The 13,936-nt window shown below is 24.1% G+C and overlaps 6 protein-coding genes across 6 annotated transcripts; 4 read left to right on the plus strand and 2 right to left on the minus strand.

Annotated features, from left to right (window-relative positions):
• Positions 1-328: 328 nt before the first annotated feature.
• Positions 329-1,648, minus strand: LOC122855024 (AN1-type zinc finger protein 1-like). Its single transcript, XM_044156128.1, has 3 exons — positions 1,620-1,648; positions 801-1,543; positions 329-737 (listed from the first exon to the last, which is right to left on the minus strand). Exons 2-3 carry the CDS (start codon positions 1,227-1,229, stop codon positions 369-371), a joined length of 798 nt encoding a protein of 265 aa, XP_044012063.1. The 5' UTR covers positions 1,230-1,543; positions 1,620-1,648; the 3' UTR covers positions 329-368.
• A 545-nt stretch (positions 1,649-2,193) lies between these two features.
• On the plus strand, positions 2,194-5,638 carry LOC122860885. Its single transcript, XM_044164937.1, has 5 exons — positions 2,194-2,303; positions 2,399-2,833; positions 3,804-4,845; positions 5,025-5,155; positions 5,238-5,638. Exons 1-5 carry the CDS (start codon positions 2,297-2,299, stop codon positions 5,636-5,638), a joined length of 2,016 nt encoding a protein of 671 aa, XP_044020872.1. The 5' UTR covers positions 2,194-2,296.
• Positions 5,639-6,243: 605 nt separating this feature from the next.
• LOC122860894 lies at positions 6,244-8,284 on the minus strand. The gene is made up of 3 exons (XM_044164950.1): positions 8,181-8,284; positions 6,536-6,710; positions 6,244-6,445 (listed from the first exon to the last, which is right to left on the minus strand). Exons 2-3 carry the CDS (start codon positions 6,703-6,705, stop codon positions 6,244-6,246), a joined length of 372 nt encoding a protein of 123 aa, XP_044020885.1. The 5' UTR covers positions 6,706-6,710; positions 8,181-8,284.
• LOC122855034 (peritrophin-1-like) lies at positions 6,893-7,411 on the plus strand. The gene is made up of 2 exons (XM_044156154.1): positions 6,893-6,943; positions 7,020-7,411. Exons 1-2 carry the CDS (start codon positions 6,928-6,930, stop codon positions 7,409-7,411), a joined length of 408 nt encoding a protein of 135 aa, XP_044012089.1. The 5' UTR covers positions 6,893-6,927.
• Positions 8,285-10,459: 2,175 nt separating the features above from the next.
• Positions 10,460-12,487, plus strand: LOC122855044 (spondin-2-like). The gene is made up of 7 exons (XM_044156165.1): positions 10,460-10,557; positions 10,769-10,966; positions 11,220-11,533; positions 11,609-11,788; positions 11,854-11,951; positions 12,020-12,120; positions 12,181-12,487. Coding segments are annotated over exons 1-7 (1,077 nt in total). The 5' UTR covers positions 10,460-10,556; the 3' UTR covers positions 12,366-12,487.
• Positions 12,488-12,708: 221 nt separating this feature from the next.
• On the plus strand, positions 12,709-13,803 carry LOC122855068 (ER membrane protein complex subunit 10). Its single transcript, XM_044156200.1, has 4 exons — positions 12,709-12,920; positions 12,998-13,261; positions 13,346-13,612; positions 13,691-13,803. Exons 1-4 carry the CDS (start codon positions 12,864-12,866, stop codon positions 13,781-13,783), a joined length of 681 nt encoding a protein of 226 aa, XP_044012135.1. The 5' UTR covers positions 12,709-12,863; the 3' UTR covers positions 13,784-13,803.
• Positions 13,804-13,936: the final 133 nt, after the last annotated feature.

Consider the following 13,936-nt stretch of genomic DNA (forward strand, 5'->3'; position numbering starts at 1 on the left):
CTACATGGATCTTTTGTTTTTTTCTTCTTTGAACATGGATTTGAAGATTTAGCACATGGCTCAGGACGTTTTGTACATTTTGATGACAATAAAAGAGTAAATATTTTATCAAATGATTTTTGATGGCTCAAAAGAACCTAAATTTATATGAAATGAATGTTTTTTTTTTTCTAATTTTTCTCTTTGTCTTCAATCAAATATTAATTCAAAAATATATTTACCTTTGAACGAGCTATATTAATAGACATATTTTAAATAATAAAACTGTAAATTTTTTTAATTTAAAAAATTAAATTTTTGATGATTAAAAATTTTAAACGACTTTCAAGTGTCTTGAAACAAAATTTTTATTTATCTATATATATTTATTAATACAAAGAAGCATCGATTTTATCATTATTAGAATATTCAAATATTAAATTTTGTCCATTAATTAATTGTTTTTTGTCAAATAATTCTGTTAAAATAGTATCCATTTTTGTATCAACAATTTCACCACTAATATAATGAAACATTCTTAGTTTTTCCGAGTTAGATAAATTATTTGAATTTTTAATTTTTAATAAATCAGATATTGAATCAATTGATTTGCCAATTGTCCAATCAACTGATACAAAAATTGCTTGTGGTTCTTTTTTTTTTAACATAAGTGGTAGATGAATAAAAAAATATCTTCGATTATCTGTTGGAATTGATTTAGTGCCAATAGCTCGACCTTTTAATCTCATCAATTGAACCTGAATGAAAAAATTAAGCCAATTAGTTTAATAAATTATTTTGTTAATTTAATTTAATGTTACCTTGTAAGCCATATCTGAATTTTTAGATTTTTTTAAATTTTCATTTATCTTAGTATCAACGACAGTTTTAACAGCATTAAATTCTTCTTTTGGTTTTTCCCATAATTTTATTTTCTTGGCAATGTCATCTGGACTTTCTTCAAAGCATCCATGATAACGATGACCAAGACAATAATGTTTTTGACACTTTGAACAGTTCATTTCAACAGTTGATGAATTTTTACAATCATCATTTGTACAAATATAATTTTTAAAAGTTTTTCCACTATTAGTAACAATATTATCAATACTTAATTGACAATTATGAGAAATAATATTAAAATGATTTTTACAAAATATTAAACTACAATGTTGACAAGTAAAAGGAAGAAAATCATTTAATTTACATGTATCAAAGCTACACTCAGCTCCAATATTTGAAAATTCCATATTGATATTAGATAATATAAAAAAAAAAACTAATGATTTAAATAATTAATTGTGTGATGGAGTTGGTGAATGTAAATGATTTTCACTTAATGTACCAAGTGCCAAATTATTCCATTTTTGTTCAAGTTCTTTAAGTGTCATATGAGAATCACCATTATCACTTTCTGGATCTGGTAATTCTGATGATGGAACAACAATGTCATCAATTGGTAAACGTTCTTTTCTCCAAGCTTCATCAATTATTGCTAATAATCTACCATCACCAGTCACTTGACTATCCATCTTTTGAATATAAACAAAACAAAATAAACAAACTGAATTTTTAATTATTTAATTTAAATTTTTATAGATAATTATTTTGGTTTAACTTAATAAGTTTAATGTACTTACATAGATTACAATGATTAGACAAATTTTTTGTGTTTGTTGTTGTTTAAGTTAATAATAATTTGCTTTATTATTATTATTATATAAATAATAATAATAAAAAAAAATGGCCGACTGAACCGACCGAATAGAAATCTACTTTATCAATAATATTTAAATTCAAAATTTGAATTTTTAGTTACGAACGAATTATAAAATTCTTCGTAATATAAAGTAAAAAAAAAAAATAAAGTAATAGTAAAAAATAGTAAAAAATAATAGTAAAAAAGAAAAAAAAAGAAAATAAATAAATAGAATTTATTTAAATGAAATATAATGAACTCATTATTTTATTAAATTTATTTTATCTATTTTTTTTTCCTTGAAATATGTATTTATATTAAAATATTGCACATTATTCTTAGATTATTATTATTATTATTATTATTAAATTTCGTTGAACTATTGCATTATATTTTATTAATTGTGCAAATTTACAGGAATATCTTGTCAATGCATTTTGATATGATATTATGATAATGATCAAATCGATAAATGACTAAGATAAGTAAATTTTATCTTAATAATTTTTGTATAAAAACAAGCAACAATAATAGTTTAAACATTCAGTAGCACATTGTCATTAATTAATTATATTTGGTGTACTTGAAAAATAAAATAAATAAAAAATATATTCAACAATGAATTGTAAGTAAATTTTAATTTTTTAATAAATAAATTAATAATTTAGATGGAAATTATAAATAAATAATAATGTTATATTTTTCTAATTTTTTATATAGATTTTTTGATATTTGTAACAGTATTTGTGACTGCACAATTGACAATTATTCCAACAATTGGTGGTATTGTAAATGCACCGAAAAATAGAGATATAGATATTGAAATTGATGAAACAATTGAAATTGATGAAGGTGATATTGAGATAACAGGTGAAATTGAAATTGACATTGAAATACCAACAGAATGTCCTCTTGTTGATCCAATTGATAGATCAATTAATCTTGAATGTCCATGGGATTGTACAAAATATTTTGCATGCTCAAATGGAGATAAAATTTTGATGGACTGCCCATTGTTGGATGATGAAGGTAATCGTTTATTCTTCAATCCAAAACTTCAAGTTTGTGATTGGCCTGAAGATGCTGGTTGTCGTATTAATAAAAAACCATGGGAACGTTCTGGTAAACCACAAAACCCACAAACTTTTATCAAAAATTAAGTGGCTACATTTATTCAATTAAACAATAAATAATTATCAAATGTAGCTGGTTCTTTTGGCTACAGAGATATCAATGGAAATATAATTTCTCTTCTTGGAAAGCTATATAAAATGTAATAAATAATTAAAATTTATAAATATATATTTAAAAATGTAATTTGTAAATTTAATAAAATGAATTATTATTTTAAAATTTAATAGTATATTTTTAATTAATTTAAAAGAAAAAACTTATATTTATTCAAAGAAATAAATTCTATAGTAGACTTTACTTTAAAGTGATGAAATAAAATATTATAATATCATTTTTAACTAGTGAGGTCATTTTACAAAATAAGAAACAAAATAAAAAATTAATGAAAATTAAATAAATGGATCTCTATCTTTGATTTTGATGGATATACGTGAATAATGTTATATTCTACGTAATTATTTGTTGACATTCTTAAAATCTTAATCATCTAAAAAGCAAAGTGTTCAGATAAATAAAAAAAAAATTGATAATATCATTATGAAACAAATGGCCATTCAATTTCATCGAATATTCGGTAGATAAAAGAAAAAAAAATCACTTCCGAAGGATGATAACGTCATAACAACTATTTATGATAAGAATTCAATTGTCTATAAAAGCGGGTTACCCAATTTAGTAACCCGCAATAGGTTTTTGGTAATGCATGTAGCATCAATAAAAATAGAAAAAAAAACATGAATTGTAAGTAATGTGACACATTTAAATTATTTAAATTTATTTTCTTTTAAATTTTGTTGTATAATTTGTGGTGTAAAATAAAAGTGATTATGATTTTTTATTTTACCAAATTAAAGTTTGTAAAAAAATTATTTATTTTAAATACCTATATAAAATATAATTTATTATAATAATTATGATTTATATTAAAATAATTTTTTTACGTGTAATAGTTTTTTTAATATATAATAATAATTTTGTTTTATTATTTTAGATTGGTGGATAATCACGATAGTGGCTATCATAAAGTTATCAGTTGTAGAAATAGATGCTTATTCCATAAGTCATATTTCTGATGATGGATTATTTGATTTAGAAATATTTGATGATAATGAAACACTTTATGTAACGAATAAATATGAATTGGGAATTCCAACAAAATGTCCAAAAGATGATGAAGGTCCAACCATTCAACTTCCTCATGAAACTGATTGTACAAAATTTTATAAATGTTCTCACGGAAAAAAAAATGAGATGCAATGTGGTACATATGGAACACAGGGTGATCGATTGCATTTTAATGTAGAAAGTGGAACTTGTGACTGGCCATGGAATGTCAATTGTGATAGAACAACGACAACATCAACAACAACAACAACAACAACAACAACAACAACAACAACTACTACTACTACTACTCCAAGGCCAACAAATACAACAAATACGACGGTACCATTTAACCCAAGACCATGCGAGTTATCTATACATGAGGGAAATAAATATACACATGAGTGTCAATGTGCGAAATATTATATTTGTAACAGTGACAGAGAATTAGAACTCAAGATCTGTCAAGTTGGTTATGAATTTAGTCCATTTAATTATAAATGTGAACCAGCAGATGAAGCAGGATGTAAGCCACCTAATAAACCTGAACCTGATAATCCAGATTGTCCAAAGGACAATTCTAAAAATGGAACACGCTACCCACATGAATGTTCTTGTAAGTCATATTACATTTGCTCAAATGGTAAGCAAATAATTCAAGAGTGCGCCGGTCAATTCACATTCAATCCTGTTTTATTGCTTTGTGATGCCACTGAAAAACCAAATTGCCAGCCATCGACTCCAGAACCATCAACTCCAGAGCCATCAACTCCAGAACCACCAACTCCAGAGCCACCAACTCCAGAACCACCAACTCCGGAACCACCAACTCCAGAACCACCAACTCCGGAACCACCAACTCCGGAACCACCAACTCCAGAACCACCAATAACCGAAAAACCATGCACTGCAGATCACTTATATGACGGGTTTCACTATACCCATGAGTGTAATTGCTCCAAATATTATATTTGTCACAATGGAAATTTAGAAGTCAATATTTGTCCAGATGGTTATAAATTCAGTCATTATAATTATGTATGTGAACCAGAAGGTTTTGCAGTATGTCCACATCCAGGATTATTTCCTAATATAACCACTCCAACAGTACCACCAACAGAACCACCAACAAAACCACCAACGAAACCACCAACAAAACCACCAACAAAACCACCAACAGAACCACCAACGAAACCACCAACAAAACCACCAACGAAACCACCAACAAAACCACCAACGGTACCACCAAAATGTAAAGAAGGGGCTAAACATCCTCATGAGTGTGATTGCTCTTTGTATTATATTTGCTCGAATGGACAAGAGGTACGAGCTGAATGCCCAGCAAATTTAACTTTCAATGCTGATAAATTAAAGTGTGATAATTCCGAAAACCCTCAGTGTCCGACACCTACTCCTCCAACACCTACTCCTCCAACACCTGCTCCGCCAAAACCTATATGCGAAGAGGGGTCTTCATATCCTCATGACTGCAGTAAATGCAAGTACTATGTTTGTAAAGATGGAATTCTAGTTCTTAAGCGTTGTCCGTCCGGTCAAGCTTTTGATATAAATACTGGAAGATGTGAATTCAAAGATTACCCTTGTGAAAATTACGATGCAAAGTGTGGAATATCTCAATCTACCGAACCTACAGCAAAAAATTCTGGTGATACTAAAAAATATACTTATCTTCGGATTGTATATGCATTAATGGTAAGATGATTTTTGAAAAGTTATATATCTAAATATATTCTCTAATTTATTCTGTTAGTATATACTTTGTTTTTTTTATTATTATAATCATAAATGATTCATGTATATATAATTGTCATTTAATTTATTTCAGGCTACCATCAAGAAATTCATCTCGTTCACATAAGAACCAACAAAAAAAAAAACTTTCATTCAATGTGAAATCTTCGACAATTTTTTTCTATCACAATGTTTTTATTATTCGGTTACTAATAAAAAAAATTAATAAATAAAGGTTTTTTAAAAGTTTATCATTTATTATTTACCACCTGTATCATTTACCTATGCATTATAGATATTCATTTAACATTTTCCTTTTTTGTATAAGTTTCGATAACTTTAATTTAAATAAAACTGTTTTAAAATTTTTGCCAGCAAATATATTTCATAACATAAATTTATTTACACATTTAAAATAATAATATATGTATGTAATGTATATATTTAAAAAAATAAATAAAAAGATAATTGATATAATTTATATTTTCATGAATTGTTTTTTAAAAGCATTTTATATTTATTTTATTTTCCATTGATGATATAATATAGTATTGAATTTTATTATTCAATTATTTTTAAATATATATATCGTTTTTAGGTGTAAATCTATTTTGTAAATTACCAGTTGATTTCAATTGCGTCATTACTTGTCTTATCAATTTATTTATATTTTGGACTTTGTATTCATTATCAGATAGTTCAATATTATTATTTCTCACGAGTATCTGACGATAATCATCAGGAATCATTGATTCATCACCGGCTCTTTTTCCATATCTAAATTTTAAAAAACCCAAAGATTATTTCATAATATTATTACTATTGTTATTTTGATAATTTATTAAATATATTTTAATCTTATTATACCTTGCTTTTCCACTTATTGAATAATAATCTTTAACAAGCTCAAGATATTTTTGTAACTCATTAAGATTTGTAAATACTTTTGGTCGTGTTGGTCTTGCCATTGCATCTGGCTCACCATTTGTCTCCAAGACAATTGTCATAATGACAATAATCATCAAAATTTTCAGCATATTGTCTGAAATATATTTTAAAATTATCAACAATGTAAATAATATCTTGTCATCTATAAAATATTTAATAACCTAATGATAAAAATATATATTAAATTTTTCAAACAATTTAATCATCATTATTGATTATTTAGTGTGATAAAAATTACCAATATAAAGTGCTCTGATTTTTAAAAAAGACGTTATTCTGATTTTAAAATTTAAACTGTAAACAACGATAAAATGAAGAATCATTTTGGTAAGTGTTTTTTTTATATTTTTTTACAAAGCTTAATATTAATAATATTAATTAATTGATTTAATATAATTTTCAGTTGTTTTTTGTATTGTTGCATTATGCTATTTTACAATTGTCTTATCAAATGATGATAAAAAACAAATTTGCATTGGTAAATGTCCACCATCAAATCCAAGCAATGATGTTTATTTTTTACCACATATGAATTGTAGTAAATTTTGTTCATGCAATTTTGGAAATGCAATTGAATTAGATTGTCCAGCTGGATTACAATATTATCCACAATTACGAGTTTGTACTTATCCATATGAGGCTAAATGCAATGATAGTTTTGTTCAACCAGGAACAACACCAAGACCAAAACCAGTGCCTACTAAACCAACACCAACACCAACCCCAACAACACTTGATCCAGATGAATTTAAAAAAATAGTTAAAAAACCACAAACATATTTTAAATTAATTTAAACAAAAAATAATCAAATGTTTAAAAAAAATTATATATATAATCAACAAAATAATAAAAATTATATATTATAAAACTTTAAATTAAATTCTAAAAATTATTATTGATTATTATTATTTTTTAATTTATCTTTATGACATGTTTTATTGTAAATTTTTATTGTCTAGTTAACAATTGATGTCTATCATCAAGTGTATTAAAGTCTCTGACAATCTATTATTCTTCTTTCAAATCGATTGAATAAACAATTGTGTTTGTTATGGATAGACGTTGAAGATTTAATACCTCTGCCCTGAGTATCTAATACCACATCTTATACAAGTACAAGTACAAACAAATATATTAAAACATTAAGTAAAATAGTAATACAAAAATGTCAAACTTTGACACGGCTAATTTAATATAAAAAAAAAAAATATATATATAAACTATATATTTAGGACATAAATATATAAACGTAATAAGACATAAAAGTAAAACTATATAGGATTAAATTTAATTGCTGTTTATTTTCGTGCTTTTACCACCAATTTATTATTAAATAAAAAAATATTTTATTTTAACTATTAAAAAGCTATTATTTAAAATAATACAATTCTTTTTTTTTTATATAATTTTAATTAAATATATATTTTTTTAAATTTGTATTATAAATTAATAACGCATTCAGTAATTTTTATTATCAAATTGTCAAGCTGAAATAATGTATAGGTATTTTATTTTTAAAAAATGTAATTATTTGAAAGATAAAAAATCAATTTATCATCTTACCTTATTAATGATGATTATCTCTTGAAAATTTGACACTTGAACACGTGTCAATGAAACTTTGAAGCAGGAAATAAAAATATAATAATAATTATAAAGAATTTTTTATATCTTTAGCCAAAAAATATTTGTAATTTTTTCTTTAAATGATTCACGATGTAATGTAACTTGTGAAATTGAAACTTATATAACTTTAGAATTGATTTTGAATTTATTTTTTAAATGATTAATAGGATAATGTATTTTTTTTATTTTTTTTTTTTTAGGAGAACTTGCAAGCTTGCTGATGTTGCGAATATAATAGACCAAGTGATTCCCGCGTATCAACCATATATAGACTTTTATATGACACGACGACGCAACGCCAGCGCATTTGACGCACAACCCAATAGAAATTGCTTCTGTGTGCTTAATTTATTTTTTTCTAAGTACCTATATTTTATTTTATATACATAAATATATTGTACACTCATATTATTCATCAGAAATATATATATTTTCATTTTAAAATTGACAATTAAATATTTGCCAAAATTCCAAATGTTCTGTATATAAATTTCCGGTTTACATTATTAAATTTTGATTAAACAATTAATGTAATGACCACATGGATGATCATAATATAATTTTAGTATTAATTATTCCCTCAGGGTTTTGTCCAAATTATCCAAAAATGTCATGTATCTATGAAAATTTATTTTTAAACAAACTTATAAATTTCTAGTAAATAAATTCGAAAAATAATAAAACTTTTTATAAAATTAATAATTCATTTATAAATACAAAAATTAAAAAAACAATAGTATAAATTTTTAAATTAAAAAATAAATAAAATAAATAATGTAATTGAAATGAAAAAAAAAAATAAAAAAATAATATTGAAATGTTTGATGAACAAATTAACTTCTTTATTCGTAATTATTATTATTTTATTTAAATAAATACAAAAATATGACGATATATAAATTGTAAATCAAATGAAAAAATAATAAAGGCAAATAAAATGTATATATAAAATAAATAATAAATAAATATCATGGATGGTATTGTTTGAGTTTAAATGTCATATAGATATGCATATCCATACGTCTGTCAATGGGGATTAATTCATTCGGATGCGGTGTATTTGATGTATTATTATTTTTATTTTATTTATATTTTTTTTTTTCTTAATTATTATTTTTTTTTAATCCAAGGATTCAATAATGCCATATGTTCTATTTTAATTTATTTACAAGATAAGCACAAATTTACGTACATGCATAAGATCGATTATTTGTTTTATAAATTTTTTTAAAATTTTTTTATCCTTACAGATATTTAAGCTGTAAAATTGAAAAGTAATTAAAAACAATTTATTTCTTTTTTGATTAAACTATGATCATAAATTGTATCATAAAAGTATTTAGAGGAAAAAGACTTAGGTAAACTGGTAAATGAAATAGAAAGTGAATTTATTTGTTATTTAAATGAAAAAAAATGTGTCGAGTATGTTACAAGTTCGAGGGCAAGTATGCTTTAATTAATTGTGCTTGTTGACTCAAGTCATTAAAAAACCTAAATCAAACAAACAACAACAAAAAATAAAACGAAAAAAAAAAAAAAACTACTTGCATTTTAGTAATTGATACTGCAAAAATAGATTGTAAAAAAATATGATGTAATGAAAATATTTAATAATTCTAAATGGTTCTTTATTATTATAATTTTGAAATTTTTTTTTATCACATTTGACAAAAAGCAAATTATTAAAATTAATAATAAAACTTAATAAATTAAAAAATTTATATTCCTAGGACTGCATTACATAGGCTAATTTTACTTTCACTAATTGCATATTGATTTTAGTAGTTATAAAAAAATTCGTTTGACAATATTAAAACAATATTTTATTTCATTCGAAATTCATTATATTATATTAATCATTTTTTCCAATAAAATCATGGAATGTATCAAAAGATATATTTTTCTAAAAAATGCTAAATTAAAATTATTTATAAAATTTAATGGAAAAAAATTTAATTATTTCGTAAAAATATTTTTTAATACTTGAATCAATAAATAAAAAATATATTCTTTATTAAAATAATAAAATATTTGTATAATAACTTTTTGTTTGTTTTGTATATTATTAAAAAAATTCAGTCACTTAAACAAAGCGGTCAATGACTGTATAGATTTTATGAAACAACATGTATAAATGCAGAAAAGTTGCAAAAAAAAAAAAGAAAATAAAATGAAAAAAAAAAGCACGAGAGCATTACACAGCAGCATCATCAGTAGCCAGCAGCTCTCGTAGTAGCCTGGACCATTTAAAAAATTTAAGCAATATTAATTATTTTAATTAAAATCAATTGATAAAATTATTTTTATTTAAAAAGTAATTTACAAACTAAAAATTTACATAATTTATTATTACAACAAATATATTATTACGAAAAAATTAACAATACATATTTTTTTCTTTTGAAATTTAATTTAAAAAAAATAAAAACTAAATTCATTGTCAAATTAACTGTTAAAATAATAATCTATTGAATTTTAAATTTTATTTATTGTTATTTAAAAATATAAATGATTTTTTTTTGCAGTGAAGTTCTACACAACTTGGCATTTGTTGTCAATAATATTACTGATAAATGTATATCACATTAAATCACAATGTGGATCATCATCTGATAATAAATTAGTGCAGTATAAAATATTATTAAAAACATATTGGTCAAGAGAAAGATTTCCAAAACAATATCCACAATGGAGTCCTTCAGCTCAATTTGGCAGACTCATTGGTAAGTTTATAATAATAAAGAGACAGTGAAAATAAAATTTACTGGAGTGTGTTTATATTTGCATGATCATGGAAGGGAAAATATACTATAAATATACTGCATCCATATACATATATTTCGTACAACTCGCTGATGTTGTTTCTAGATGCATACATTAATTTTTTTCCTTTTTTACTTCCAACATTAACAAGTCTAAAAAAAAGTATTTAAACACTGATGCTTAGTTTTGATTTTTTTAAATTTTATTTTCAAGGTAAAACACATGATTCATCATATTTTTTGTATCACTTGGGTAAAAATCTTCCCTCAGGAACAATGGACTATTTAAAAAATGAAAATTCAAATGATTTAAATATTGATGGTGAAATATCAAGTGTACTTGATACATTTGGAGGAACAAAATTATTACGAGGAGAAGGAACAAGTATAACACGTGCATTTCTTGATAGTAATCATACACTTATTAGTATTATCATGAGAATTAATCCAAGTCCTGATTGGTTTATTGGCATTGATTCATTTTCTCTGTGTGTCAAAGGAAGATGGATTGATACTGTTACTCTTGAAGTTTGTTAAACCTCATTAATCATTATCTTTAATCATTTAAATTTAATTATAATTAATTTAAATTTATTTAATTAGTTGGATCCTTTGGATGGCGGTATTGATAATGGACTTACTTTTAAATCAAAAAGTGGAACAACAAATTTAAAAAACTTTGTATACAGAATAACATCACGTTATCCAGCTCATCATACAAGTAGTTTTTATTATCCAAATTTACCACGATTACCACCAATTGCTACTCTAACTTTTCAAAAAGTAAATTACTTTAATTATCATATTTTAATTATAAAATATAACGCAAATTTTATTTTTATATTTAGTTGAAAGAGTATACATTAAATGATGCTTATCATCGACAATCTAAACATCATCAAAATCACATGTACTTTGTCACCAATGACAACAAAATTAATTACAGGTATTAATTATATTTTAAATAGTAAATAACACAAACAGATAAATTGATTTATTTTTGAATTATTTTAGATACTGGATTGATGATGATAAAGATCTTAAAAAATTAAAAATTATCAAAGAACAAAAAAATAAAAAAAATTCAAAAAATAATAAAAAACATTATCGTTTACGTAAGTAAATTATAATTTAATTATTTATTTAATTTTTAATTAGTTTTTTTTTTAAATTAGATTTACCAAGAGATTGTGCAGTTAGTGAATGGAGTTCTTGGAGTGCTTGTACTCGTACCTGTGGTGTTGGTGAAACTCAAAGATTAAGAAAAATTATTGTTAAACCAAGACGTACTGGTGCACCTTGTCCAACTCTTAAAGACATTAAATGGTGTGGAAGTATTAAACCATGTAAACAGATATAAAAATAATAATATTGTCTAATTTAAGTCAATTATAATATACTTGTTGTAAAATTATTTTTAAAAGTACATACAACAATTGTTTAATTTACGTGTAATTGTTTGCCAGTGTAGAGCTTGATAGGTCAAACAAACAAAAAAATATATATATTAAATTAAAAAAGTATAAACATAATATTACGCATTATTTAATTATTATTTTATTTATTATTTAAATTAAAAAAAACACTGGAGACCTACTTTATCATCAACAGGTAATATTAATTCAAAAATAATCCACAGTAGTTCTTTGTACAGTTCAGAGATGGCACTGTGATCGACTAAAATGGCGGCTCAGAAAATAATAATAACAGTTGCAAAAAAAAAATAAATAAGACACATCAAACTGCATCAAACAGTTTTTGCCATAGAAAATAATGCAAAATAACTTTTTATGGTGTAAATTAAAGTTATAATAATATATTAATCAAATAAGTTAATTATTTGTAAAAAAAATAAGCCATGAATTTCGAATTTTTATTGATCTTTTTATTTCACATTTGTACATGTGTCATTGGAGTACGTGTTAATATTTTCTTGTAATATTTTTCATCATCATTTTGTAATTTATTAAATAATAATTAATTTTATTACAGAGTGAATTGGATTACGATGGTTACTTGCAGCTTCAATTATTCCATGCACTGAATGATGATCCTGTTCCAAATTATACAGAGCGTGGCAATATTACTGTGACAAGTATTCGTACTGGAGCATCGACAATTGGCCAAATGGGACTTCAAGAATCACAAAAGCAAGATTTAATTAAACTTGCTGAAAATAATAGTAAATATCGAATGAAAATTAATGTACGTAGTTCATCTGGCAGTGAATCAACATTTTTAACATCAGTGCCAGCAGTAAGTCCTTCAATCTTGTGTTTAAAAAATTTAAAAATATATATAATCAATCAATGAATACGTACTTATAATAAAATTTTACAGTGTCATTTATTGGGTACTGAACTTGAAGATATATTAGCAATTTGGGTTGATGGATCAGCTCAACCAATATCTATTACACAAATATCACCAGGACCATGTTCATTATCATCACCACCAACAAATATGTGGACAACAAATGTTGAAGTAAGACATCCTGATGGTGGACCAACTCCAGACACTGCATCTTATATTTATAAAATTGAACGTGAAAAAGAAGCCAGAGAACGTGGTGAAACCAAAGATAACAGATCATTTATTGCAAAATATGTAAGATTTTAATTTACAAGCTATTTATAATTTCATAGTTCTATATTTTAATAATAATAAATTGTTTTAATTTTTCAGTGGATGTACATTCTTCCTGCTGTCATATTTGTCGTTTTATCATCAGCAGCAAATCCAGACGCAGCTGGTGGTGGTGGTGGCCAAAGGCAATAATATTATTAAGTTAAATTAAAAATATAAAAAAATTAAATTATCATTAAAATAATGTAATTCTTTTTGTTAAAGAAAAAATAATAATAATAAAAAATTTACAAATACAAAAGTACACGTCAAATTAAACTTGTAGAGGGGTGAAAAAAAAAAAAC

Source organism: Aphidius gifuensis, linkage group LG1, assembly GCF_014905175.1.
Source record: "Aphidius gifuensis isolate YNYX2018 linkage group LG1, ASM1490517v1, whole genome shotgun sequence".
NCBI lineage: Eukaryota > Metazoa > Arthropoda > Insecta > Hymenoptera > Braconidae > Aphidius > Aphidius gifuensis.

What these genes read in the sequence shown, in the direction of transcription:
- LOC122855044 (XM_044156165.1), top strand. An exon ending in TTGATACTGTTACTCTTGAA is followed by an intron (nt 11,534 to 11,608) that starts GTTTGTTAAACC and finishes TTATTTAATTAG; the next exon opens with TTGGATCCTTTGGATGGCGG. An exon ending in TAAAAAACATTATCGTTTAC is followed by an intron (nt 12,121 to 12,180) that starts GTAAGTAAATTA and finishes TTTTTAAATTAG; the next exon opens with ATTTACCAAGAGATTGTGCA.
- LOC122855068 (XM_044156200.1), top strand. Translation starts at nt 12,864, where the DNA reads ATGAATTTCGAATTTTTATTGATCTTTTTATTTCACATTTGTACATGT. An exon ending in TTTGTACATGTGTCATTGGA is followed by an intron (nt 12,921 to 12,997) that starts GTACGTGTTAAT and finishes ATTTTATTACAG; the next exon opens with AGTGAATTGGATTACGATGG. An exon ending in GATCATTTATTGCAAAATAT is followed by an intron (nt 13,613 to 13,690) that starts GTAAGATTTTAA and finishes TTAATTTTTCAG; the next exon opens with TGGATGTACATTCTTCCTGC.
- LOC122860885 (XM_044164937.1), top strand. An exon ending in CCCACAAACTTTTATCAAAA is followed by an intron (nt 2,834 to 3,803) that starts ATTAAGTGGCTA and finishes TTATTATTTTAG; the next exon opens with ATTGGTGGATAATCACGATA. An exon ending in CACCAACAAAACCACCAACG is followed by an intron (nt 5,156 to 5,237) that starts GTACCACCAAAA and finishes CGAATGGACAAG; the next exon opens with AGGTACGAGCTGAATGCCCA.
- LOC122860894 (XM_044164950.1), bottom strand. Translation starts at nt 6,705, where the DNA reads ATGCTGAAAATTTTGATGATTATTGTCATTATGACAATTGTCTTGGAG. An exon ending in TCAATAAGTGGAAAAGCAAG is followed by an intron (nt 6,446 to 6,535) that starts GTATAATAAGAT and finishes TTTAAAATTTAG; the next exon opens with ATATGGAAAAAGAGCCGGTG.
- LOC122855024 (XM_044156128.1), bottom strand. Translation starts at nt 1,229, where the DNA reads ATGGAATTTTCAAATATTGGAGCTGAGTGTAGCTTTGATACATGTAAA. An exon ending in ATTCAGATATGGCTTACAAG is followed by an intron (nt 738 to 800) that starts GTAACATTAAAT and finishes TTTTTCATTCAG; the next exon opens with GTTCAATTGATGAGATTAAA.